We start from the raw sequence: 25,143 nt of genomic DNA on the forward strand, positions 1-25,143 counted from the left end.
AGTAGTTCATCTTGCTATTCCCATCACGAAAAAGGAGAAAGGAGCCTAGTTTTACCCTCTGTTTCTCTAGCAACACTGCTACTTTTCACATTACTTGAGATCTGAGCATGATGAAAGATAATTATTCAAAAGGAAGCAGAAGCATTCCAGGAAAGGTAATGCATATATATTTCCACTCCTATGGCAGAATGGAGGTGCACTCAGCCTTAAACACCAGCAATGTTATAATGTTCTCCTCTATAATTAAGTGGTTATGGTGCTAAAGGTAACTATTTACTGTTTTGACCTCTCTGAACCAACTTGACTACTGGTCTGAGATTAACCGATTTATCATATTCTGCCCCAAATCAGCAGAAACAGCCATCTTTTTCCCAAGAGGCAGGTTTAGGTAAAACATCAGAGCATTTCAAAGCTATTTTTTTTCAAATCTCCTAACCTTTCTGTGAAGGTACAGCATATATTTTAGGTTTTGTCTAGGGTTTTTGAAAATCAAATAGAAAATAGAACATCTCTCAATAAAATCTGAGGCCTACACATAGAGGGGAGAAAAAGGCTGGCTGATGCTTGAGGGGCCAGCGTGGGACTTCAGAGCCTCTGGTTTGGTTCTCTGTCTGCCATGGGCTTTGCCTGTGGGCGTTGTCAGGCAATTTCATTTTCCTGCGCCTCTGTGCTCCAGTTGTAGAGGGGATAACAGCTTTTCATTGCTTCGCTACACGTCATCATTACACAAATGTTTCACGGGATGCTGACTTGCAAATCCCACGTGTCCCCCTGAAACTGCCACATTGCATGTAGATATCTAAACAGTGGAAAGATTTGAAGACTACTCACCTGTGTTACAAAATGGGATCCTTCTTTTAGAGCAATTTCAGCTTGTAATTGACCTTCTTTTTATTGCATGATTTACAATTTGCAGCAATAACAATGGGTATTCTCAGGCCATTATTTCTGATGGGAGTATAAATGGGGATATAATTTTAATCTCATAATGAAATGATGACAGATATACATAAACATATAGTAACACATTAAAAATTCCCACAGAATTGCAAGTCAAGTGTCATCTAGACAAGGCTGGGAGACTGAGCTACCATGTTATTATAGGCAGACCTGGTAATGGCACAGACAATTAAGACCTGACTAACTTTTTTTCATTATATGACTTTCATTGCAATTGCTGATAACATTGCCAAAGTTTAAACCACTTGGGCTTGTTTTTTCCATGCCAGCTATTTGACTAAGGTAGATTGCTGTTATTTTTGAGGAACATTTAATCAAAAATGGTTCAACTATTTGTTAGAATGAAGTAAGGAGGAAAGTATGCTGTTTGTTCACAGAGTCCTGTGCTTTGAGCAAAGGCTTGAATCTTAACTTGGGAAGCTAGCCTGATCTGAGATGGAGCCTTTTACGGACCTTGTAGGAAGACCTGGTAGAAGACTAGGGGCAAAGACAGCCTGCAGTTGGTCACTAAGCTTAGAGAGGCTGAAGAGAAAGAAAAGGGAAGAAAAGTTCTTAAAAACTAGACTTCAAAGCTTCTGAACTTGGGATAGTCCTCTGTTATCCTTCGGTAGCTGTATAATGTGCCTGCAGAATGATGCCTTGACCAGTCCATACTGAGGAGAGCAACCTGGTGGTACAACTGAGGACAACAGGTCTCTGTGGTACAAAGTTTATAGATTCATGTTTATGTATACAAAGGCACAGCCTGTCCACGTAGAATAGCATACCAAAATAAAAAAAGGCTGCATTAAAAGGATGGAGAGCTGCAAAGTCACGTGTTGAGAAGTTAGGGCATGTCTGAGTAAGAGCTATCAGTGCAATGCTACAGGAGCACCATATGTATGTGCATTCAGAATTAATTTCTAATCACACGATTGCATGCTGTTCTCTTCTAGTGGGTGTACATTACATTTATAGAAGAGATAGACCATGAGACAAGATGTTTAGAGGTCCATGCAATTGAATGCTGATCTGGAGTAGGCCATATGTCAGTAGGAGCTAAGCTTTAAACACAGAAAACTTTGCAGAAATGTGGAAAAAAAATAATTAAAAAAAGATTATGAGCAGAGAATGCAAAATTAGGGGGCAATTTTGAGATATGCCAGTGTCTCAGCTCTGGTCTGTATGATGGGGATAGGATAGCTCTTCCTTTCTCAAAAGAAAGATGTTTTGTGATTTTAAGTTCATTAGCATTTGGTTGCTTGTGTTTTTTTTTTTTTTTGCTATGAAAGCACTTAGATGCTGTCATGACAAATATGACAGAGAAGCCTATGAGCTTCGTGAGTGCTGGTTTCAGTGTTGTTTTAAGAGGTTGTGCTGGCAATCCTGGGTGCTGAATGAGGAAGAGGTCCTGGGGAAAATCACCTGTCATCATGTCATTGCAGAATGCATACATGCAAGGAAGGCTTATGTGAATTTGCACAGGCAACCATAATCCTGATGCTCTCAATCCTATTCATTTTTGCACCCTCAGCTTTTTTAAATGCATTTCATTATCCATGGTAGGGGGCTTAAACACAGTTTTCAATATGAAGCTGTACAATTGAAAATAAAACCCTAAAATGTTCTCTTCAAGTTTAAAATGAATGGAATATTATTAATAAAGCCTCAAATATGGCTTTTCAGCCTGCAAGTGATCCATCTATAGCTAAACTCCAGTTTCAATTGCACTTGATGGTGCAGTGAGGTATGGATTTTTAGAGTGGCTCTACCGATTACAGATATTTCATACAATGGCTTTGTGTTACCATATGCAACACATTAGATGTATCTTTAGTTCTTGTGCACCCACTGGTGTCTTCCCGTGAGTGTGATCAGAATAAAGCCTCACAGCTTATGAAAGCTATTCAAAAGCCCGTCTCTTTACTTTTTGCCTTTAATACTGCAGTTTGCTCTGACAGTTTGTGCTATGTGCTGTAGAAAAACAGACTAAAAGGCAGTCCTTCTCTCAAAGATGTTTACAACAGAAGCAAACTTGTGGTCCACAGCAGGTGGACACAGATGTGACAAAAAGGGAGAAGTGTAAGCAGAAAGTAAAGCAATACTGGCTGATACAGTAGGTAGGTCTGTTACTGGGCACCCAGCACGTATCGGGTAGTTCAGTGAAGTTTGGTGGCATCACTGTTGTCAACGTCTTCATAGCTTTTGCAAGCAAGTGAAAAGCAGAGGACAGCTATCAAAAGAAAAGCAGTGAAGTAGCTGTTGGAAACATAAGAGAGATCCTCTTAGAAAAGCATGGCATTGTGAGAAAGTCCAAAATTACTGGTTTGTAAACTTGCAAAGTACGATGATGGAGTCTGGTCTCCTGGGCTAATGGCAGGCAGAGTCCGTCTGCACGAGGGTGTTTGTGTGGTGAAGCTTTCACAGCCTACGAGTAGTTTGCTCCGTGAAAAAGAAAGGGTCTGTGGGAGAAACATCTTTTTTCTTTTGGAGTTAGCTGAGCCTAACTGCAGCAGGCTAAATCCTTCTGGTATGAAATGTGGCACTGCTCTTCAGGAGCAATGATATGACAGACCTTGGATGTTGTTGGTTTTGAGGCAAATTATCACTGAATTGTGTTCCAAGAGAAATGGGGACGTGCTGGCAAAAAGGTGGCAAGCAGAAAAAAGGAGAAACTGTGAAAAGTGTAACAGATATTAGTCACAGGGAAGAATAAGCCTAGAAGGATAACAAGGGGAAAAGTGGAATGAGAAAAAGGAGTGAACCAGACAGATCTTCAAAGAGTAGCATGTATTGTGGAAGATTACCTTCTGGAGGTAACAGAGGTAGATCATCTTGTTTTATTTACTTTGATGTCTTTCATTCATGTAGAAAAATGTTGCTTTTTCTCTTACCCTTTTAATTGAACCACCTCTGCAAAAAAATACAGGATTAAGTTACAAAAATAAGGTCTATTGTAGTCAAACAAGTTTTGCAGACAAAAACATTACTCAGAAGCTTGCAAAACCTGGAACTGTGAAAGATTCGTGTGTTCTAAGTCAAGACTTTTCCAGTATCTCTTTTGCCTTCTCAATACAGCTTCACATCCTCTGCATAGTTTTACTGTGATTATCCTGGAGACAGAAAAGTCTCTTTGGTCACTGTCTCAAGTGATGACAGACTTTTTTTGAGCAATCACCTGCACTGTCTGCTCTGTAATAGTTGCAAGTAGTATAAATAGTTTTAATGAGCATTAGCTTTAGCAGTCAGCCTGGAGCTGCATGGGTTGCTTGAATTTCAGAGCTTTTTCAGTAGCACCAACTATTCCTTTAATGTTCCTCTGTTTTGGGTGGCCTGAGTGAATCAGGCACATGTCGTTGGTTTTTAGGCACCCAGCACTCATCAATAACAAGTGATTTAATTTCCCATATACTTCTGAGGTCAGCAGCTTTTTCTGTACCCAGGAGGACTGATGGGTAGCTCATGATTTGTAAATATATTAAATTGAGTTCCCTCTGCCTCTGTTCCACAGAAAACAGTAGCCAGTTTCCATTGGACTTTCATGCACTCAGATGCTCACATGAAAAACTTTGTGTTTGATTTGCTTCTGTGTCCCATATACTGTTTAGAGCAAGGAAAGCATGCGTGCTGCTGTAAGTGACTTCTTGCACCATCCATCTGCTTATGGAGTTACTTTCAGAACTATCGGAAGTGCCAAAACTCCTGAGTTTCAATCCAGTGTGTGTGGGCTTAGGGGTTCAAAGATTGAAACTGAGGACATGTATGAATTGTTTCATAAGTAATCTCAAAAATTTCTCTGAAAAGATGGCCAGACTTCCCTTCCTCCTTTCTTGGTGCTGGCTATCTCTGACCTTATTCAGTTGTGCAAGTATTCGTTTGTCCCTTTAGCGCATTCTTTCCTCAACTCAACATACACTCTGAATTTTGGAGCACTGCAAAAATTACCTGTTAAAGTGGCTGTAGGAGGAGAGCCGAAGCAAATAAGTTTGTGCTCCTGTTTGAGGCTGAAATCAAGAGGGTAAAGGAGGGAGGTAGGTTTGATTAAAATTAGGGCTGATTTTTATTAAAATTTTGAAAACAATTTGATTAAGTGTAATGTGAGAGAGTGGGAAATGGGCAAGCATGCTTTCTTTAACTTCTCATGCTTTGCTTTTGAATTGGTACAGGGAATATGTACAACCTTTAATATCATTTTAAAAAACTCAGACCAGATAAATACATCATATGGTCATTACAGATGTAACCAGAATGTTATACTGAATAAGAATTCACAGGAGTAGTCATAGGTAAGGAGAAAGTTCAAGAGCACAGCTAAATAAAAAGATGGAAGGAGGCATGTCATGAGAAGATGCAAGAGAGAAAAGGCAGGGAAATTACGAATTTGTCAATCCACAGTGATGATCTCAGACTTTCTCTAATAATACATGTAATGTGTCTTTGTTTTTCTACTCAGATATGTCATCACTAACAATAGGATGAATGTGGTATCAGTCAACAGGGTTGGAAGAGTCTTTTCACTTGCTGTCCTTTGTGCCGATGCATCTTTGCATATGGCTTATTTGGTAGGAACATGGGAAATGAAACATTCTGGATCTAATTCACCCCAACTATAAATCTGGTTGACATTAAGTGATGTACAGCATGGATGTACTTGATTCAGTATAGCTGCTGGAAGGAAATTATTTATTTTAGACTGTTATTTTTTAAGGGCTACAGAAATGCAACGACCTGATCCTTGGTTGGGGGAGGGAAAGCATGATGCTCTACCCATGTAAGTCAAGTGCCTGGTTTGATTTTAGTGGGCACTAACTTGGATTTTATTTCTTAGAGGAAGAAATACCCCAGTAACCTGGGTTTGTTCATTGGTTTGCTCAGACGAAAGGTTTTCAAAAAGAAATGCTGTCTGCTTTCCTTCTCTAACATGCTCTGCTACATCTCCAAGCAGTTCTTTAATTTCAGCCATCTGTTCTTCTGCCACTATATCAACAAAAAAGGGGAGAAAGTGACTTCGGATTTTCAGTTATATGTATTTTTTGATTAGTATGTCTGTGTAAGGAGCTATTAAAAGCAAGAAAATGTTTAAATGTAGAAAGATACCAATTCAGTTTAACTAGGTCAACAAAAGAGGTGAGTTTCCTCGTAGCCACAAAACTACCTAGAAGTCCTATTTCATTTTAGAGGGAAAGAAGTGTTAAGTTGCTCATGTTTGACTTCATGAGACACTAATATGCTGTATCTGAAGAGTGGGTCTAAAGATGTTAATTTCTGCCCAGTGAGGTGCTAGGAACTTGCACAACAGAAACTTCAATTGATGTTAGAATGTTTCTTACATGCTACTTAGTGTCTAAGAGATTATTTGATTATTATTACCACAATGTAACTATTTGCATGTACATATAAAGTACAGATATAGAAGAATCTCATGCTGCTCCGAAGGGGACAATAAATGGAATTGAACGGGTGTATGAGGTCCATGAATAGTCAGGATGTGGGGTGGTGCCTCTTGCTTCCTTTGGCTGTGAGCTCTCCTAGTACTTGGTCAGTGCATAGCTCAAGTAATCAAGACCTTTGCCTTGCCCCATGAGTCTCATCTGAAGCCACCAGGTTTTAATTTGTACCCAACTCTTGAAAATACATTCGTCCACCTGGTTAGTTCACTGGAGTAATGCATCGATTGGCTATTCTTTTTTATGCACAGCAGTGGTGACTGTAAAATCAGTGTTAAATAGAGGAAGACCTCTTTAGCTCAGCCAGACTTCTGCCTGGAAATACAGCAACCCTTCCTGATGCTGCATGCCTGCTCTCCCCACTGACCCTAATGTAGGTTACAGGTAGGTAGTTTAGAGGACGGATATTAGGAAGCAAGTTCAGTAGTTTGGAGTGGTATGTAAAAACTAAATTTTGTTTGGGTTTATTCGAGAAAGTCAACAGGTTTTCCTGCCTGGCCAGTAGACCAGCCTACTGTTTGCCATCTATTTCTTCTGAGGAAAATGCGAATTAAAGAACTTCAACTGGGTTTAGTGTTAGTGATCCCTATTAGACTTGTGAATTCACTGATTTTGCATATAGATCTATGGAGGGGGGCGGTGAAATAAAGGCAGAAGACCATACCATTTCAAAGTACCTCACAAAGATCTTTGGAGTTCACTAAACCATATTACCTCACTCAGTCTTTAGAGGTGAAGTAAGGCGAACCTCAGAGACCAATGACTTGCATATACAATTAAGGTAAAGTGTTTGCATCCAAAAATAAAGGGTGTCGTCTGTGGTGACTAGCACAATATACCAATATACATGCAGAGTCAGTTTTGGAGATGAGCAACCAGAATAGCTGCTGAAGGCCCCAAAGCCTGGGGACATGCCTTTAGGCTGAGTTAAGAAATTATAAGTCATCTAATGTGGGAATGAAAAGAAGAGTAGCTTAGCCTCTGCCTAGAGCCCCAGCAAGTAAATGGCTCTGCATAAATGTCTGGATCAATTAAATTGCTTAACAATAACTATTGTGGCATAACTATTGCTGCTTTTGTTAGACTAGAGTCAGTTGTTACAGTAATGAGCATCACATACAGTTTTAAGTTCTGACATTGTAAATTACCTCTCGTAGCACCCTCAGGCTAGATCCAAAGTGGGACTTTGATGCTGCAACACTGAGTGTTATATTGCCGAGCTTTTATGTGGCTGGCCCAAGGTAAGCAGACACCTCTGGTAAGTGCCTTGGCCCCATACAGGTATGTGGGAAGAGTGAGGTACATCAGGATCAGGTAGTCACCTTTCTCTTAGGAAACGCTGGGGATACTGTGGGATCTTTACCAGCACGTAGCTACCTGTTACACCCTTTATTCCAAAAACAGAGCTTCTCTCTCTCTCCTTCTAAAACATGGCAGAAGAGTAGGTGGGGGTGGCCTTTTGGACCGGAGCCTAGTGATTACAGCACTCCCCCAGGTTGTGGGAAATCTCACTCCAGTTATTGCTTTTGCCTGAGGGAGCTCAAACTCACCTCCCAGAGAGTTTCCTAAATAACGTGTCTATCTGCTCTCTGCAGTGCAGACATTGACCCGGCTGTGGAATTGAAGAACTGAAGAGAGCTGAAGGTGAACTAGGCTAGAAATGAAGAATAAGACAGTGCTGCCAAGAAGTACAGTGACTTCTCTCTCCAAGAGCCGTTTCATTCAAAACACCTTTGCCATGCATAGAGTAGGAACCCATCTTCAAGAATTCCTTCTCCTTGTAAGAGGAAAGTGAGGGCTTTCACTTCTGGCCAGTGAAACCACTCCAGTGAGAGAAAAGGAGAACTTCAGAGGTTGGGGGGTTTGCATGGCAGATCAATAAAGTGTGTTTGAACTCTTTGGGGCTGGCTGCGGTGTGGTGGTGGCAGGCAAGTTTCTGCCGTGCTAGCAGAATGGTCTGAACTAAGCTGAACTAAGAGTGATACAGGCAGCTGTGTCTAGAGAGGAAACAGTAGCTGCAAGTGCATGCTGCGTGTGCCCGGTGGGGACGGGGACTCCGCAGGCTCTTGTTGGATCAAGGCAATGAGGAGAGAGGAGCAGAGGAATGACCAGCTTTTGGATTTTGCTTGGTTTAGGTAGGTCAAGGCTAGGGTGCTTTGTGGCACACGAAGCAGAGCTTTAGGTGTCCTGACAACTTGAAGTTCCTATACAGAGGCACCTGTAGAATACGAGTAGCAGCTGAAATGGGGGTTATGGATTCGTGGTCTTGGATTTTGGTGGAATTCAGGTAGTTTGATCCTTTTTGGATTTATATTCTTGTCCTGTATCTGATCAGTATAGTTACCTCTAGGACTGTGTAAACAAAATGATTATGCCATGGGTGAATTTGTACCATAATATTTGGGCCATGTAAAGCAGTGTAAGCTAACATTTGCTCATGACTCATTTCTACACATGCTGTGGAGTCCTTCTAGCAGCACGTGTTGACAGAAGTAAACGTGAACACAGCAAGAACTACTAGATGGACATGTCTCTGGGCAGTCTTCACAGGATGATCATGTTTTTAATTTGGTTGGTTCAGTAATGTTCAGCTCAGAGCCCACTGAAAATTGTACTGAGCTGGTGCTATGAGTTTAGCATTCTGTTCTAGTTACCTGGCTGTGTTAAGGCATTACCAATTCTTTTAAACCAGTATCTGAAGGCAGCCAAAGTGAAGCCAACGACATCTTAACAGAGAACTGGCTACCCACTATATTTAATATTGAAGACTCATATAGACAGAACCAAACAACAAAGTCTAAATCTGCATCTTTGGCCCTGTCCATATATCATTATGTGATAATGTGTCACCAGGTGTTTTAATTCCCAGTACAGAGGGATCTTGGGAAGCAGGCAGATTGAGATTGTGTTCCAAATATTAGTGCTATCTGGGAGAAACCTTTCTTCATTTGCAGCAGCTAGAAATTTGTACTGATTTTATAAGCTGAAGCCTTTAAAGGGCCTTTAAAACACAGCTGGATGAACAATTGTAAGAATATTTTCTCCTCATGAAAATTTACATTTAGTAAAATAACAAATATTTACAATTCTCAAGAACAAAAAGGTCCAGAAAATAACGTTCAAAATTTTATGTTCCTGGTAAAAAAACGGCATTTTTTTCAAGTTCTGAAATGGGACGAGGAAGTTGTAGCACATTCACCTGTCTGGGATCCAACTGACCAACCATCCAATCTTATGATGTAGACATCCCCACCTGAGTATGTCACTGTGGGGTCCATTTTTGTTACTGTACAGAAAGAGGCATTTCTAGAATGACATTCATTTCATGCTAAAGCAGGCTCTTAAATAAGTCAGATGAATCACAGTCTAGAAATGTAGTTGTCCAAAGTTATCTGAGATGAATCCTGCTTCATATATTCACTCTTGTCCCATAGCCAGGGAGAGCTGTCTCCTGTGGTGTAGGTGCTCTTAGGGCTCCAGTAGCTCAGAGGGAGGGACTATGGTTCCTTGTTGGAAGTGTTATCTGACCAAAATTCCAGATCGGCTGCAATTACAGGTGAGATAGTGAAGTATAAGCTCATTTTCTCTTAGCAAAACACTCCTAAATCTACCCTGTTCCTGCTCCCCCCCCCCTCCCCCCAACTCCCCGTGCTAGCTGTCAGAATATAGACCATTAATGAAGGTCCTGTTCAAACTATTGCTCTTTTCATTACCTGCTGGCTCACAGCACTTTTGATGCTTGAACCTCTTTTTCTCTCTCTCTTTTTTTTTCTTTTCTTTTTCTTTTTTTTTTTTTTTAAATTTTAGGATAACAATGAATAGTAAATGAGACAGTTCTGGCAGAAATTTTCTGAGAAACTGTCGTTCATGTGAAAATTCATGAAACCTTTTTACAAATACTTGGCAGTTGTACAAATACGCTTAGGAAGGGAAAAGAGTAACATGATCTCACAAATCATTGGTGAGCTGAAGTCAGCATTCTGGACTTGATCTGAAATTTTTTTTTTCCCTAAACTATTTGACCCACACTAGCTTGCATCCAGTTGTGGTAAAGGCTCAAACTCCCTTTTTTCTAGTAATTCTTACATTTCCAAATTAGCGAACAGCCACCAGGAGCGTGTGTGTGTTTGCATGAGCCTTTGATAACTATAATCAACAAATGTATTTGAAATATAGCACAATTTCATCAACAAATAGCCTGCTAGTTCTTTTCTGTTTGCTCCTCTTAACCCAAGAGTTGCTTTTGAAGGTTGGATCTTCTTTAATACCATATCGTGTGTGAGCTTATAAGTAGTCAGATGTGAATGCACATTGACAGTAACAAGCATATGAATATACCTTACATCCTTGGAAAGGTAGCTTTCCATTCCCTTGAATTAAGACCTTGGATTAGAAATAGGTCTTTAAATGACCTGCACACTGATAATATATAGGCAATTATGGTGATACTTCTTGTCCAAGCTACATAGTCAGGAATATTCAGGTACAAATTTAACAGTGGAGAGACTACCACCTCCTGGCATTGTAGACAAATAGACAAAAATCATCCAGCCTGGGTGGCTCAAGTTAGCTGGGGCCATATGTAAAGCCTAGACGGCTCTCGATCCAGTGGCATTATTAATAATAATAATAAAACATGAATGTGTTTTAGGATTCTTGCATGTGAAAGCCTTTGGTAATTTCACAAAATACAACCAAACACAACAGTTATGCTCCATTAAAAAATGCAACATACCCCAGTGACATTGGAAAGAGGCAAGAGAGCAAAAAATACCTACTAAACCCACAATTCCTTAGATTTCTTTACATGACAAGCCCTCCTGGCCATCCTGAGGGAGATTTTCTATGGCATCGATGGGAGAAAGACAAAGCTCCAAGTGAACTGTAGGAGAGGCCTCAGTGAGGGGACACGGGCAGCAGTGTGCTCAGTGGTGCTGGCGCGGACTGAATCGAAAGGTATTTCTCAGAGCCAGTTGTAACTGGATTAACGATATGGCTGCCTGTTAGAATTTAAACTCCCTTTTGCTGGAGGATGATGATGAGGTGTGGGGAAGCCTTCTGTGTTGACGTTTAGACGTAGGGCAAAGGCTGAGATCTGTGTTTGAAATATCTTGTGGCATAAAGGAATTCTGTACCACCTCTTTATGGTTTTCCTTGATGTTTTGCTCTTTGTACATATTCTGGCAAACTCTTGTTATCTCGGCCAAAAGGTGATCAAAATAAGCTTTGATTTTTAAGGGAGACTTTTCCAAATCTGCAGAGTTGATAAAAACGGTTTTTCCAAAAGAGTTGGCACACTGGAGATGTAACTACTTTTCTGGTTGGACTGAAAGGGAGCTAAACTGCTCAAAAAATGTTGTGTTACCTTTATAAGGTCTGCAGTTCTTCCTTAGGCTTGTAAATCCTCATTTATGTAAACCACAGCCTTTTGTGGTGAAACTGCTCAAACAGTTTTTCAGCATTGTAATACGCTGTTTCTCTCCCATTTGTTTTGGGTAAGGATATGGTCTGAATTACCATGTTATCAAAAACTACCCCCACAAATAGTTTTCACTTCCAGCAATCATAAACTGCATAGTTTTTCCTATTTTAGCAGAGAGTACCTTCACAACGTTGCATACTGGATCAGATCAAAGCAAAAAAGAAACAAACCAAAAACCAAAACAACATCACTGCCACGAAATGAAAAGGAACAGATATCACAAAGCTTGCGTTTGTTCAATTCAGGAAGGGAGAATAAAGATTCCAAATGAATTGGAGAATAAAAGCGTGATCATTAGGAAAGTGGCCTTTGGTGTGGTCACCTCTGTTGAGATTCAGTCTAACAGAACGTTGTTGTTGTCTCTACTTGTTCTGTAATGGCTCCACCCTATTCATTTGTGTAGAAGAATGGATCAAAGCGAGCTTGAAGATAGACAAAGTTTATAAAAACAGAAAACTCATTTTCTCATACATTCTTTGGTGCCTGAGGCAGAGGTATTGATTGTAAGGCAACCGAAACAAGCTGAGCTATTCTTGCCTTCTGTATGTTTGAACACTTGTAATTGTGCAATAGGCAGTGAAACAACCCAGAATGACGCACAATGTGCAGTATAAATAAGAGACAAAAGAAGCTGAATTGTTTAAATAAGGCAAGGCTGTGCAACTGAGATTCAGATGGGATTTCATCTTGTAGATGCTTCACAGAAAGGAAAAAATTCATTAACTTGATGAGTGGTTTTGTCTTAACTGTCAGTTCGTATGGCATCTCTACACTATATAAATAAAAGTGTGTTTGGTTATTTTTTTTATTATTATTTTTAGAACGTGAGGAGTCAGTGTGCTTTGTGCGGGCCTTTTAATTTGCCTGTTACAAAACTGGGTTGTGCTAGGTCCAGGAGCAGGATGTTGAAGAGAAAATGAAAAATATCTTTTGCAATAGCGTGACTCTTTTGCCCTGCTTAGGGCCAGTGTGAGTCTTTTAGGCATGGCTCTGAGGGCTCAAAGAGGGACTTTGGTGATTTCAGGGACCCTAAAGAAATAGGTTATCTGCATTGGGTAACTGTATTTCCCATAAGAAGGTGTAATTCAGGGTTGTTTGCAGAATCAGTTGCGCTTAAAATTTGTAGGGCTGATCCATGATTTATGCATTGCCTAGTCCTAACTGATTTTTACAGTTTTGCCTTTACACCATCTTAATTGTAGCAGCATGTATCTACTGCTCATCTTGTGTCCACAGGACTGGTTTGTGGACAGCCTGCCAGACATGTCTGACAGTCCGCCAACCTCCTTTATGTGTCCAGGCATGCTCAGGACTACGTGTTTCAGCTGTGTCAGCACCTTTATGTACTGGTTCGCTGCTTGTATGGTCATGAAGCTGGTTTTGAAGAGGGCTTTGAGGTTGCCCTCTGTGGGGTGCATAGTATACACGGGGTGGACAGATCTGTTCAGAGATGAAAGTGCTTCTCCAGGGATATCTTATTCTGTTTGAGGGAGTGAAATAAGTTCTGCTAGTGTGAGATGCCCTGATACTGGTGTAACTGTATCCTTGCTGGGACCGATCCTCATGCCTGGCTGGTGTACTTCTGCTGTTTTACTGCTATGGACCAACAGTAAAGCAACTTGCGCTGCTGTGGCAGCATAGAGGAACATCAGTGAGGGAATAAATGGTATTTACACCCACACCCAACTGAAGGCTTCTGCTTAATCCCAGTGCAGCAGAGAGCAGTCAGAGCATAAAGGAGGAAGTAGGCTCCCAACTTGTGCAAAGAGGGGTTCATTACAAATGTCTCCAGCCCAGCCCCTCCCTTAGATTCACCTGGACATGTGCTTCTTCAGTAAGATAAATTGTGTTCACTTTCCAATGTGCTGACTTTGGGGTAAGGGAGGAAAACAGTCAAATCAGATATATTATTTTTTATTTTAATTAAGTCATCTGTATTTGAAGGTGGTGACAACTCAGCTTCAGGCTCCTCTTGTTCATCCCATACTCTGGGAAAAGCTCCAGCCTGATTTTAGCTTTGTTCATAACAGAAAGCTTGTATTGGTTTCCTAGCCCTATAATAAATTGTGAATTCTGTCATCAGCTCTAATGGTATAATGAAATTTCAACAGTTACACAATGTGCAATTCTTGTCTTCTAAGGTCCCCAGCTGAGTGGCCAGCTACTTCTGGGGAAAGTGAGAGCTCCATAGGACATGGAAACTTTCTTTTGGATGAGGGTGGATTTGCTGTTGTTGAGAATTCCCATTTTGCCTCAAGGAGCTCTGCCCTGCTCTTTGTTTTCTCTAGCAATGTGAGATCTGCCACGTCAATGCAGATCATTAAGATTTCAAGCCTGGTATCCTGCTTGTAGCTAAATTTAAGGCACTGTGGTTCACAGATGGCTGAAGTCCCACCGGTTCAATCCTCCACGCTTCTACCTCTGCTGTGGTTGACTTTGCCAGTGCTTTGTCCTGTGCTTTCCCCTCCACCCTGGTCACTGAATGTGCAGGGAATACTGGTTCAAATGTTGCTGGGTATAAGGGAAATAATGTGCAATGTAATTGTTCATGGCTGTGGACATGAGGAATAGCTCTTCCTAAGCTTTTTTTTTGGGGGGGAGGGGGGGGAAAGATGGCTTTACACTCTTGGATAAGAAGCTTAAATACCCCCTGGAGGTCCCATCCATAGAATGATTCATCCCTTTCTTAAATCCATCAGTAGCATATATCTTCACATCCATGACTGTAGTGAGTACCCTGTCAGACTCTAAGGCAAATTATCTATTGTATTTTACTGTCTTGTGTTTTATAGCCGTGTCACTTGAATAAATCTTATCCTTGAGTTGTTTAATATAACAGGCTGATCAGATTTTGTTTCTTGATACTTTTGCTAGGGATTACCAACATTAGGCACTGTTCTCTCTTCCAGTTTTGTCACCTCATGGCACTGTGAAAGACAATGTGAAGTTGGCTAATGAAAAATTATTCCTGCACAGATGGATGTAGATATATATTCCATATGTGTGGAGCATTTCAGGAGATACAGAGAAGATAGTCACAGCCTTTATGCTCCAATGGTGCTTATATGCTGGAGTAGCAGTAACTTTATTGGCCGTTCAAGTGACTTAATTCTGTGTTGGGAATTCAGCCACAAGATTGGATGGTTGCAATGAAAATATAAAAGCCTTTCTCTCCTCTTACCCATACTCTGCAGCTAGGAATCAAAACCATCTTTGTGTTGACTTTTCTTAAAGTTGTCTCTGCATTTCATTGCTGGCATTGGAATAGTGGAAAACATCTAGCCAACATTGCATTACTTCTTATTAGGACAGCCAGCAGGTAATACAGAGAGACAGAGCATCCAAACTGTGGTGAACTAGATGCTTGAAAACACACTAAGCTTATTTCAGCCTTCAGAGCTTCTACCTGAGGTTGTGGGCATCAGGGGCAGGATTAAGTCAAGATTTGCCATTGCAACAACATTGCTAGGTGTAGGAAACATTTCTTGCCACAAAGGTTCACGAGTGTAATGCAAACGCCCATAATCTGACAAACTGAAGGAGAACTTCGTACTCTGGTGGAGGTGGCTGTATGCTTTGATGGTCTTAGAGTGTAGCCATTCTGTGCTCTTCCCTGATGATGTATATGCTGCATGTAATACAGTAGTATCTAGAAATACTGAGTAGCATTCCGGATCACATTGTGCTGGACACTGTATAGATAAAAAAACCCCAGAAGGTAATAAATGAAATCCTTAAAGTATCTTTCTGCTGCTGATTGCTAAAATTCCTGTTTGTCACCTTCCATTTTTGTACTTTCCATAGGAGATATTCTAGCAAGATAGTCTCAAGTTTCTTTTAAAGAAACTTGATCTGTGGAGTTTCTGATGGGTGGTGCGGCTCCTGTTGGATCCTGACAAATTTGTGGGTGCAAAGCACTTTCCCCAGTTAAATCCTTGCTGACTAGGTCTTCTCCATTTCTTCCCTTGCCATCTGGAATGTGCTGTGCATGATGCTCAGGCAGAAAAGAACTGCATTTTTTTCTGTAACACTTGGCAGGGAGTTGGCAACAAGAAACCCTTGTTGCCAGAATCCATGTTCTTTGTGGGGGTGGCTCAGATGGCACTGAATTAACTTAGAGACTTAAAAATGAAAAGTATTTATGATAATTTTTATTGACAGTAAGTAACCAACCCTACCTCTAGGGCAACTAATCAAATTAGCTTTAAGAACAGGAAAATGGGCTTCTCTGAATGGCCCTTTGACTTTGTTTTTTTTTTGTCCATTCCACAATACTGCTTCTTCAGCTTACACAATGCCTGGTTCCTAGGAATCAAGACTTTATGACAAAAGGCTTATCTTTATTCCCTCTATATAATTTTTTAAATCCTTGGTCAAATTGGATAGGGGATAGAGTCGTGGAGTGAAAGACAAGAAGATTTTAGGTGTCTACAGTTTTAATGACTGTCAGTGGCTGGGTGGAAAAGGACTCCTGTTAATGCCTTGTTCCTATTATAATGCTCTATTCCCTCCTATTGAAGTGAAGGACTAGCGTTAACGATCCGCCCCTTACCCAGCCCAACACCGAAGCCCCCTGACTAGTCAGCACACGTAGGACCAAACCAGATGCAGTGTGCCCCATTGCTCGAGCAGGCTGACAGATCAGCTCGTGGAAGGGAACTGAGAAGTACCAAGATTACAAAGGAAAGTAGTTGTAATCGGGGGATGTAGGGCATACATCTGCAGGTAACTCAGCTTCATCAGTTATGTTGCTCATAAATCAGCTCATTGACTTTATGCCTATTAGTTCCTTAATCCTCCACCCCCTTCTGTGAGGACTCAAAGAACAATAGGGAGAATGTCAACCCAGTGAATCACTGTTGACTGTGTCCTCCACATTTTCCTTATTTGGGCGGCCAGTTTTGCTCAGGTATGCTGAGCATCCACAAAGTGGCTGGGTACTAAGCCCTCAGACACTCAGACAGGTGTCTCAAAAGACATTTAGGAGTCTTACTCCAAGGTTCATGAACTAGATTTTAAAATAAGTCTAAAGAATTTAGATGTGGGATTTGGGACCAAATTCCCTTAGGCTTCTTTACTCTCTAAAGGCAAGATATTCAAATAATCTTGACCAAATGAGGATAATTATTCCTTCATCTTACCGCTGCAGCATATCTATTATACTTGTCTAATGAGTGTACTATTCAACTGCGTCAGGGATCTTTCTTAATTTAGTGGGAATAAAGAATTAATCATCAGTATCTCTGCTAAGAAGTTTGTGTTTACCATCAACATGCCCACTGATGTGCAGATGTTAGCCTGATGTGAAATTAAAGTTAGACATCATCTTATAGTTGGCCAGTTCATTAACCCATGTCTTATAGGCCTGTCGGACTGCATTTGGTTAGAGATTTCAAGATGTGCTGGTATTTGTTTACTGAATGTGGTTGGGATAACATACCGAAAAGAGAAGCGTAATTCGTGCTTCAGTTTACTTATAGACCTGTAGCTTTGAGGTGCCCTTTAGGTACAACTGTTCTCCCGAGTACCATGGAGCTTTGTCTCTCACTGATGAATTTGGGACAAAATTCTGTGTCAGGTGATGCAGCATTGCCAGACAGCTCTCCTGGCTGACGAAATGGGTAAGGTAGGATTCCTCTCTTTACTTTTTGATTTACCTAGCAGCCATGACAGCCTTAAAACCTGCAGTTCACTGGAGTACCATTTTTGTCTTTTTACAGCAAAGAGTTGCAGAAGTCAGAGCACTGCTTGTTTTCTGCATTTGTCATTTTTATTCCCGTATGCAATCCACAGAGCAGGAATGCACAGTCAAGCGCCAAATCAGACAAAGCAGTTCCTGTTAGTGTGTGCGTGCGTTATACTACACGCTTTAAAAAAAGCACAAACACCAAACCAACACCCCCCCCCCCCCCCCCCCCCAGCTTTATGTTCCATGTATGTCTTTGGGGGAGTGTATGAATGAATATTATTGTTGACTTTCTACTGAGCTCTTTTCACTGGATTATATTTGAAAGGCTTTTTGGAAGAGATGCTTCTATTTTGTTTCATTGTTTGTGTCATTCCTCTGTTGTTCATCTAGTGCCAGCATCTCATCCAGATGCAACAGGAGGCTAACAAAAAAATCCGGAGTGTCTTGTGGCAAGACCTCCAAGATGGGAAAAAGCCAAGGAAGTCTTGGAGCTATTAGCAGCATTTAACCTTTCCAATTGAGAAGGTCAGCTGAGAAGATTTATATGGTGGTTTGTGAGAAATGTTGGTAGCTGGTAGTTTACAACTGAATATATTGATTTTTTTTTTTTGAGGGGTAAAGACACAGAACACCCAACCTAACTGCTCATCTGTGAACATTTGCCCAGGAGGGTATCCTGTGAAATATAGAGATGCTTTATGGATTCCTCCCCCAACCCCTGAAAGGTGTTTATTCATCAGTGGCACAGTTACTCATAGGTATTGAAGCACTATTTTGGAACAACCTAATCTAAAGGTAGATAACTCATCAGATTAATAATAAAGTTGAGGAAGTTGCTGCTTTGAAATGCCATTTTTTCAGGTCATTGGCAGCTGTGCCATTTGTGCTATTAGGGCTTTAGATGAGCTCCTACGTGGTGCTTTATGTGAAATAAATAAAAGGCTCAGATGTTGCCAGCTTTGGGTGGTCAGTCACATCTGTCACAGGTCTTACATTTAGCTTACTCAGGATGAATTTACTAATGTCATTGGGGTTACAGTGATGTGAGGTTAATGGGTACAAGAGCTGAATCAGGCCTGAGGTGTCAGAGCATGGATCTGGACAAAAAGCATCACTTCAGTTTCAGCTCTTCTCTCCCTATCCCTTTCTTTCTACCACCCTATTGACTATTCCTTCATGGAGGACCATTAGGTTTGTAAGCCAGTTTGTTTCTGGTGTAACCCCACTGGGTGCGATGCAATTACACCAGGGGGAGACTTGGGACATTTTTACTCTACTCAGTCATATGGGCCATGTGAAGACAGCCTTCCCACGCAGAGCATGTGCACAATGCTTTCCTGGAATTTGAGGGTGAAACTCATTTTGCCTGTTGTGCTTCAGGCATTTCACCCAATAAGACAGAGCCCTGCTTGCTCGATCATATTAGCTGGATTAATCAGCAGTGACAGTCTTCCAACTGTATCACCAAGTCTTCCTCTTGTACCTGTTGACCATTATCTAAGACGGACTAAGGTCTGGATGGACTTTTTCTTGGCTCAGATGAACTATTTTTATAATTTTTTTAGCAGCTGGTATGCTTTTGGAAAGAACATTTGGGGACGTGCCAGGAAGATTGATTTGGAGGAGTTTGAAAAGGATTGTGAAGAAAATTCCTGAAGTGCAGTTATTGTTGATAACTTGTGATGACAATTAGCAGTTTGAGAAATGTTGCTGTGATCATCTTTTATGTGGCCCATTATGTTGAACGTTCTCCTCTAGCTATGTCATCCAAGGGTCCTTTTACTGCCTGTCATTATCCCTGGGCTGAACCAGGCTGCTGAAGGACCACCGTGTCCCCTGCTTTTGTCCTTACTCTGTGGGGTGCTAGAGCTCTTTCCACAGAAGTGGGGGGACTCATCCCCTTCGCTCCTTGGGGTGTATTCAGACAAACTTAACTTGTAAAGGTCCCCAGAGTTTTTGCCTGTTTGCAGTCTGAGGTCACATGGGACCAAACCAATTGTGGCTATCAGTTGCTGAAATCAGGACTGATTTGCAACATAAAGGTGAAGGCTCTTCAGCATCCCAAGAAGTGGAGGACTACTACTTTTAATAGACTATTCATCCATATTTGGAAAGCTGTTACTGATTTATACATTTTTTTTTTTCACCTATCAAAAGCTCTGAGCAACCATACCCTGCAGGATTTCTTTTCCACTCCATTCTCTTCCTGAGTACTTTAAATAAGTCTCCATTCCAAATAAACTTGTGAAGGGAATTTAATCTTCCTGGTTCCTCCTCAAGTCAAGTTCCGCTTTTGTCCTTTTGTAATCAATACTGAAACAAAATCTATACAGAGGCTGCTGGGGAGCTGTTGAGTTTGATGCACAGTTGGGGGAAATTAGTGCCTAGAAAAGAAATAAATGGGTCATAAGTCTAGAATACATACAAGCTTCTTAATATGCGTCAGTTATCTGAGTTATGTAAAAGCATGTGAGAGAAACACAAAGCAAACTGCTGACAAATGGAGATGACAAATGATGAGGTGTTTATTTGCCCAAGACCTGATTTATCTGTTTACTTGCTTAAGCCTTGTAGAAGATATATTTTGGTGATAAATTCAGCCAACGCTTCCCCAGCTGTCTCCCTTTGTCAGTATCCAGTGGATTGCTGGTGGTGACCAAAATTTCCCTTCAGTGGTGGGTAATGTCAGTGGAACGTCAGTCCCCAAGAGGTTGTGGGCTTTTGTAGGGTTTTTTTTGGGATTTTTTTTTTGTTCCCCTACAAGGTTATGGGTAATGAAAATAGTATAGGTTGCTACATTTCAGTGTTTTTAGTTGATTAGGTCTATGGCTCCCATTTGTCTGAATAGCCCTCTTGCTAACGTGTGTAAGTGTTTTTGTCAGACAGAGCCCCTGTCCCTTATATAAACCATGCTTTCTCTCTAATAGAATATCATTTTTTGCTTATATAATGGATGCAGTCACACAATTTGTACTGGGCTTCATGCTTCACTTCATAGCATTCTCATCTCTTTTCTTCCTAGTGAAGCTATGAGTTTGCTTTTTGGTTAGTTAGGCTTAAAACCATGAAACTCGTAAGATTCTCCATTTATACAGGCCTATCTTTGTTTTTTCTTTCAGTTTTAGGTAAAAGCACAGCTCTAAGTACCCATTGCAAGCTGCAAAAAGCCTATGAGTAGCCCTGCTGTCCTCTTCATTCCTCTACTTCTTTGAAGTCTTCCAAGGTCTCCAGGTAGGTCCAAAATATGTCATTCAATACGATGAAGTTTAAACGGATTTACTTGTTGTGATAGTTGGTCAATCTTTCAACAGAGGAAGGATCCCATTAAAAAATGGTCTCTGAGAAACTGTAAGTAGCAGGTGTACATGAGTCTGAGCTGCAGTCTAGAGCCCTGGATGACACTGGTAATGAATATTAACAACTTCAATTACATGTATTTTTTTCAAATGCATTCATCAGTGAGGGAAGAAACAGCCCTGCCTAATATTTATGAATTAAAGACGTGTGCTGGAAAGATTCATACCACAGCCATGAAAGAAAACACATGCATACAAAAACAAGTAGGAAAAAAGAATAGCAAGTAGTCATCTTAATACAGGTTATATTAGTATGGCTAGTGTACAAGCGGGACAGATTAAAATTGTGCTCCTAGTTTTTTAAGGTCTTTAACCTTGACTTTGTCAACTGAATTTTTTTTAAACATAAATAATAATGGCAAAAAGTTGGTTTGTATTTTGAGGTAAAATAGAGAAACAAAAATGCTATAATGTGACACTAGAATGATACCCCCATGCAGCTAATTCAGGGTAATTCCATATCCTGGCTTTTGCCACTGTGGCACGCATGTGTTCTGGTCTCCCAGTAGGGCTAGAATAATATCCCACATCTCCTCCCTTTCTACACCACTGCCTGGCTCCTCTTTCTGGCCTCTGACCAGGGGCCGTGAGCTCTCCTCTTCCCTTGTCTTTGGTGTAGTGTATTCCTTCTCCCAGCTAACCTGATTCTGGTGAGGCCTTCTTTACTGGCTTCCAACTCCAGTCTGTTTGCTCAAAATGGCCCCAGTCTCCCATTCTTTCACTCATTTTTTCACTCATTTACTATTTATTTCCTTCCCCTCTTTTTTTTTTTTTTTTTTCTTTCTTGGCTGCTCCCCCCCATGTTCTTATCCAAAAGCTGCTTCTTCCATACTACCTGGGAGTGAGAAAGTGGGCAACTGGGAACATGGGTGGTAGAGGATGCACTCTGTTGCAATGCCTAACCCTGGTCCAGGGTAACCAGGAACCTCAGCTGTGGAGAAAAAAAACCCTCTGTATTTTTCCCATGTACCTAGGCTGAAGGATTTTCAGTTGTGCTGTGGGGCAAGGGCATGAACAGTGTGAACACAATAGGGCTTCACTGACGTGGAAGATGCCTGATGAAATTGCACCAGGGATATAATTATTCAGTGTGTTCAGCTAGCGGCTTTGCTAAAAATGCAGGAAAGATAGAAGGCAAAATTAATTATGTAGAGCACAGTAAATCTCTTACTCAACAGCTCCATAGCCTATATATGGCTCCCTTTTTAGGATTCCGCGTGGGCTTATTGTAGAGCTTAATGGCTCAGTTACCCAATCATAATGACCTACTGCGTGCAACAGCTGAGCATGATAAAGCACTCCTAATGTGTCTACAATGCAAGGTATTTTAATTCTGACATGAGTGTTGCAGGAAGACGCGGCACTCTTCCACACCAACACATGGACAGACTTAAGTGGGTGGTAGTGCCGTTGATGGAATAAAACAAGTAGTGAAGTTTTTCCCACTGGGAAAATACATATACTATCTGAAAAACCTAACTTATATTTTGCTGGCTTTATAAAAGGGCAAGTTCTTGTTTATATTAGAAAAATACATTAAATATATTTTTGTGTCCCTAGTAAAATACTTGGCTTCTTTTTAGGGTCTCTCACTTAGTGGTTCTATTCCATGTATGAGCTGAGAACTGCAAACTTACAGCATGCATCGATTCTTCAGAGTAAGTACTAAGGCACCTGCTTAATTTTTCCCATGCAAAGCAGCTCCTCGCATTTCAGTGGTGTGATTAGACTCTTGATTCCAGAACTCTTCAGCTGTCTTACCTCACTTTGCCCCCTTTATGTTCGTAAGGATCCTGCTTTTACCAGGTGCTTTCTGTTGCCTCTTCTCAGGAAGAGCAGGCATCTGTAGCACAGGTGTACCTCTTTCAGCATCTCTGGGCCACATTTCTGCTGGCACTCCTTTTGTGTCTGTCTTTTCCTACCCTATTGGGGTAGGAGAACCCTTTCTGGGTGTCAGGCATTGGAGACAGCCAGAGTAATAGCAGGAAAAATTATTACGGAAGCACAGAATACCTGGGATTGGGACCTCGTTCCCCTAGGTGTATAAGCCTAGAATGAAACTTGTAGCTGTTCAGCAGGGCTGGTCTAGCTTATTGAAAGGTTTTGTTCTGTGCTCACCACTGCAGTATCTGTGTGTTTGCAATCTGAAGAAACAGAGGGACAAGACCCAGGAGGAAGCTCGAGAGCAAAGAGCTGATGTAGTTTCTCAAACCATGTGATTGCGACAAACCAGTTGGGTAGTTTAGACTGAGGCTCGCGGAAGTGAGACGGGAAGAGTGCCGGGCAGAGGGATGGCCACAGATCGTTGTCTGTGTGCAACTGTTGTCACTGTCCTTGGCTCTAGGAATGGCATTTCCAGGTCTCCTCTCTTTGTGCGTCCGTTTGCCTCCTTTCACAACCCTCCTCTGCCCAGCCACAAATTTAGTGATTGTTCTGGGGAAGGAGGCATGTATATTCTCTGGCTTCTGAGCCCCTCAGCTTTGTACAAGGGAACCCTCCGTGGCAGTGCAAAGCTGAGATTACCACAGGTATATTCCTCAGTAAATTTAATTCTGCATTCATGAGTTCAGTGCTGTTTACAGGCAAGGCAAATATGTTTCCTCAGGAGGTGGGGAAAAAACCCCCATATCCGTGCTTACTGATAAAGAAGTACAAAACAGTGTTGGCACAATGATTTCTGAATCTGTTTGGGAGTCCTATCATGCACTGTTATAATAAGATAGCTGGAAGATAGTAATTTTGCACTTGATGGAAAAACATATTGTAGAGCTTAATGAAATTTCATCATGCACTTTTAATTGATTTCAGCAAGGGAGACCTTTCAAAGCAAATATAGCTATTAACCTAATTAGCGTTTCATCTAATATACTGAAATTATATTTGTATATCAATATATCAGGCAAATATTTGTATGAGATAGGCATTTCAATGACTACTCAGCTGAAATGAACAAATTAACTTCTTCGATTATAAGGGCCTTGTTTCCTACAGCTGTACTTTGCAGTTCATTTTCCAGTGCGAATGCTTAAAATCAGACTGCTAAGTCCACAATTAATCTGAAATAATTGGCTTTTTTTTTTCCCCCCAAGTGATCTGGGCAGTTGCACAACTGAGCAATACTGCATGTTGACTCTGCAGCCTGGTTTTTCTGAGGGCTGTGCTAATGAATCCAAGTCACTGGGTCCATGCAGCGTGGTGAGAGCCTTTTGGAACGGGGCACTGGCTGGCTCCATCCTCTTGCCCTGTCTGGGTAAGATGAAGCTGAGTGCACAGCATGACATGCTCTGGTACCTTGTTCTTCTGACTGTCCAGCGTGTGAACCAAATTTCTTTTTCTGTGAAGCAGTGAAGATGGTGTGAGGTGGTGAGTATCATTCCTATATGGGGCCAGGACAAGGCTGCAGCTGAGACCTTGGTGCTCACAAGCATTCCAGGGTTTGCCGATTTGGCTATAGCATCTGTTTTCACCGATCTCAAATGCTACTGGACAGCTTTCAGTAGACATGACTACAAGGGAAAATAATCATGCACAGTCAGTCGTAGGTCCTCCCTTGGTGGTTATGCTGACCTCTGTGGTGCATACTCAGAGCTCCATTGAGACTGGAATGAATTTGATTCCATGCCCATTCAAATCTGTGGTAAAGCTCTCAATGGAGTGCAGGATCAGGCACATAGGTCTGGATTTGAGGGAGGACCTATATTCCGCAATTGTCTGCCTTGAACCACCTTGAGTGCAATCCAGACCTTTGGTGTCTGGCGCTTTAGAGGCCTGTGCAGTAATTAAGGACAGTTAGACACTTCAGAATGAGATACAAAACAGCCAGCAGGCTCAAGAAGTGCCAGGTACCAGCTAAAAGAAATACTGAAAACAAGAATATATCTGAAATCTGGCCATTTTTTGGGCTAGGGCACCACACACAGTACTCCATTCAAACATGGCTCCGTGCACCCACCTGATGTCCTGAAGAAATAGGTCCTGAAGTTCTCCTGCTGATGGGTATCCTCAGCTTTGGTGCCAAACTGCTGAACAAGACTCACTCCTCTCTCTTACACACCTCTTTCAGTCAATTTGTTCTCACATTTTATACAACACCTTAGTGGCTGGAGTTCATCCAAGATCTGGTAGATCCAAGTCCTGTTTTCCACTTTGCTTGAAGTGTTCTTACCATTGTCTCCTGTCTCCAAGGGAGGTGTGGGAATGTTCTCCACTGCTCCTGCAAAAACTATTCCA

The 25,143-nt window shown here is 41.3% G+C and overlaps 1 protein-coding gene across 1 annotated transcript in view; it reads left to right on the forward strand.

Moving 5' to 3' along the window:
- LOC308060801 (uncharacterized protein) overlaps window positions 1-25,143 on the forward strand; it is a 68,858-nt gene that overhangs the window by 19,871 nt on the left and 23,844 nt on the right. Inside the window, exons 5-6 of the mRNA XM_080379939.1 lie at window positions 20,677-20,788; window positions 22,497-24,163. Of these exons, the coding sequence (XP_080236065.1) occupies window positions 20,677-20,682 (6 nt within the window). The 3' untranslated portion in view covers window positions 20,683-20,788; window positions 22,497-24,163. The remainder of the gene's footprint in view (window positions 1-20,676; window positions 20,789-22,496; window positions 24,164-25,143) is intronic.

The sequence above is a fragment of the Falco punctatus genome (assembly GCF_963210335.1).
Source record: "Falco punctatus genome assembly, chromosome: 3".
NCBI lineage: Eukaryota > Metazoa > Chordata > Aves > Falconiformes > Falconidae > Falco > Falco punctatus.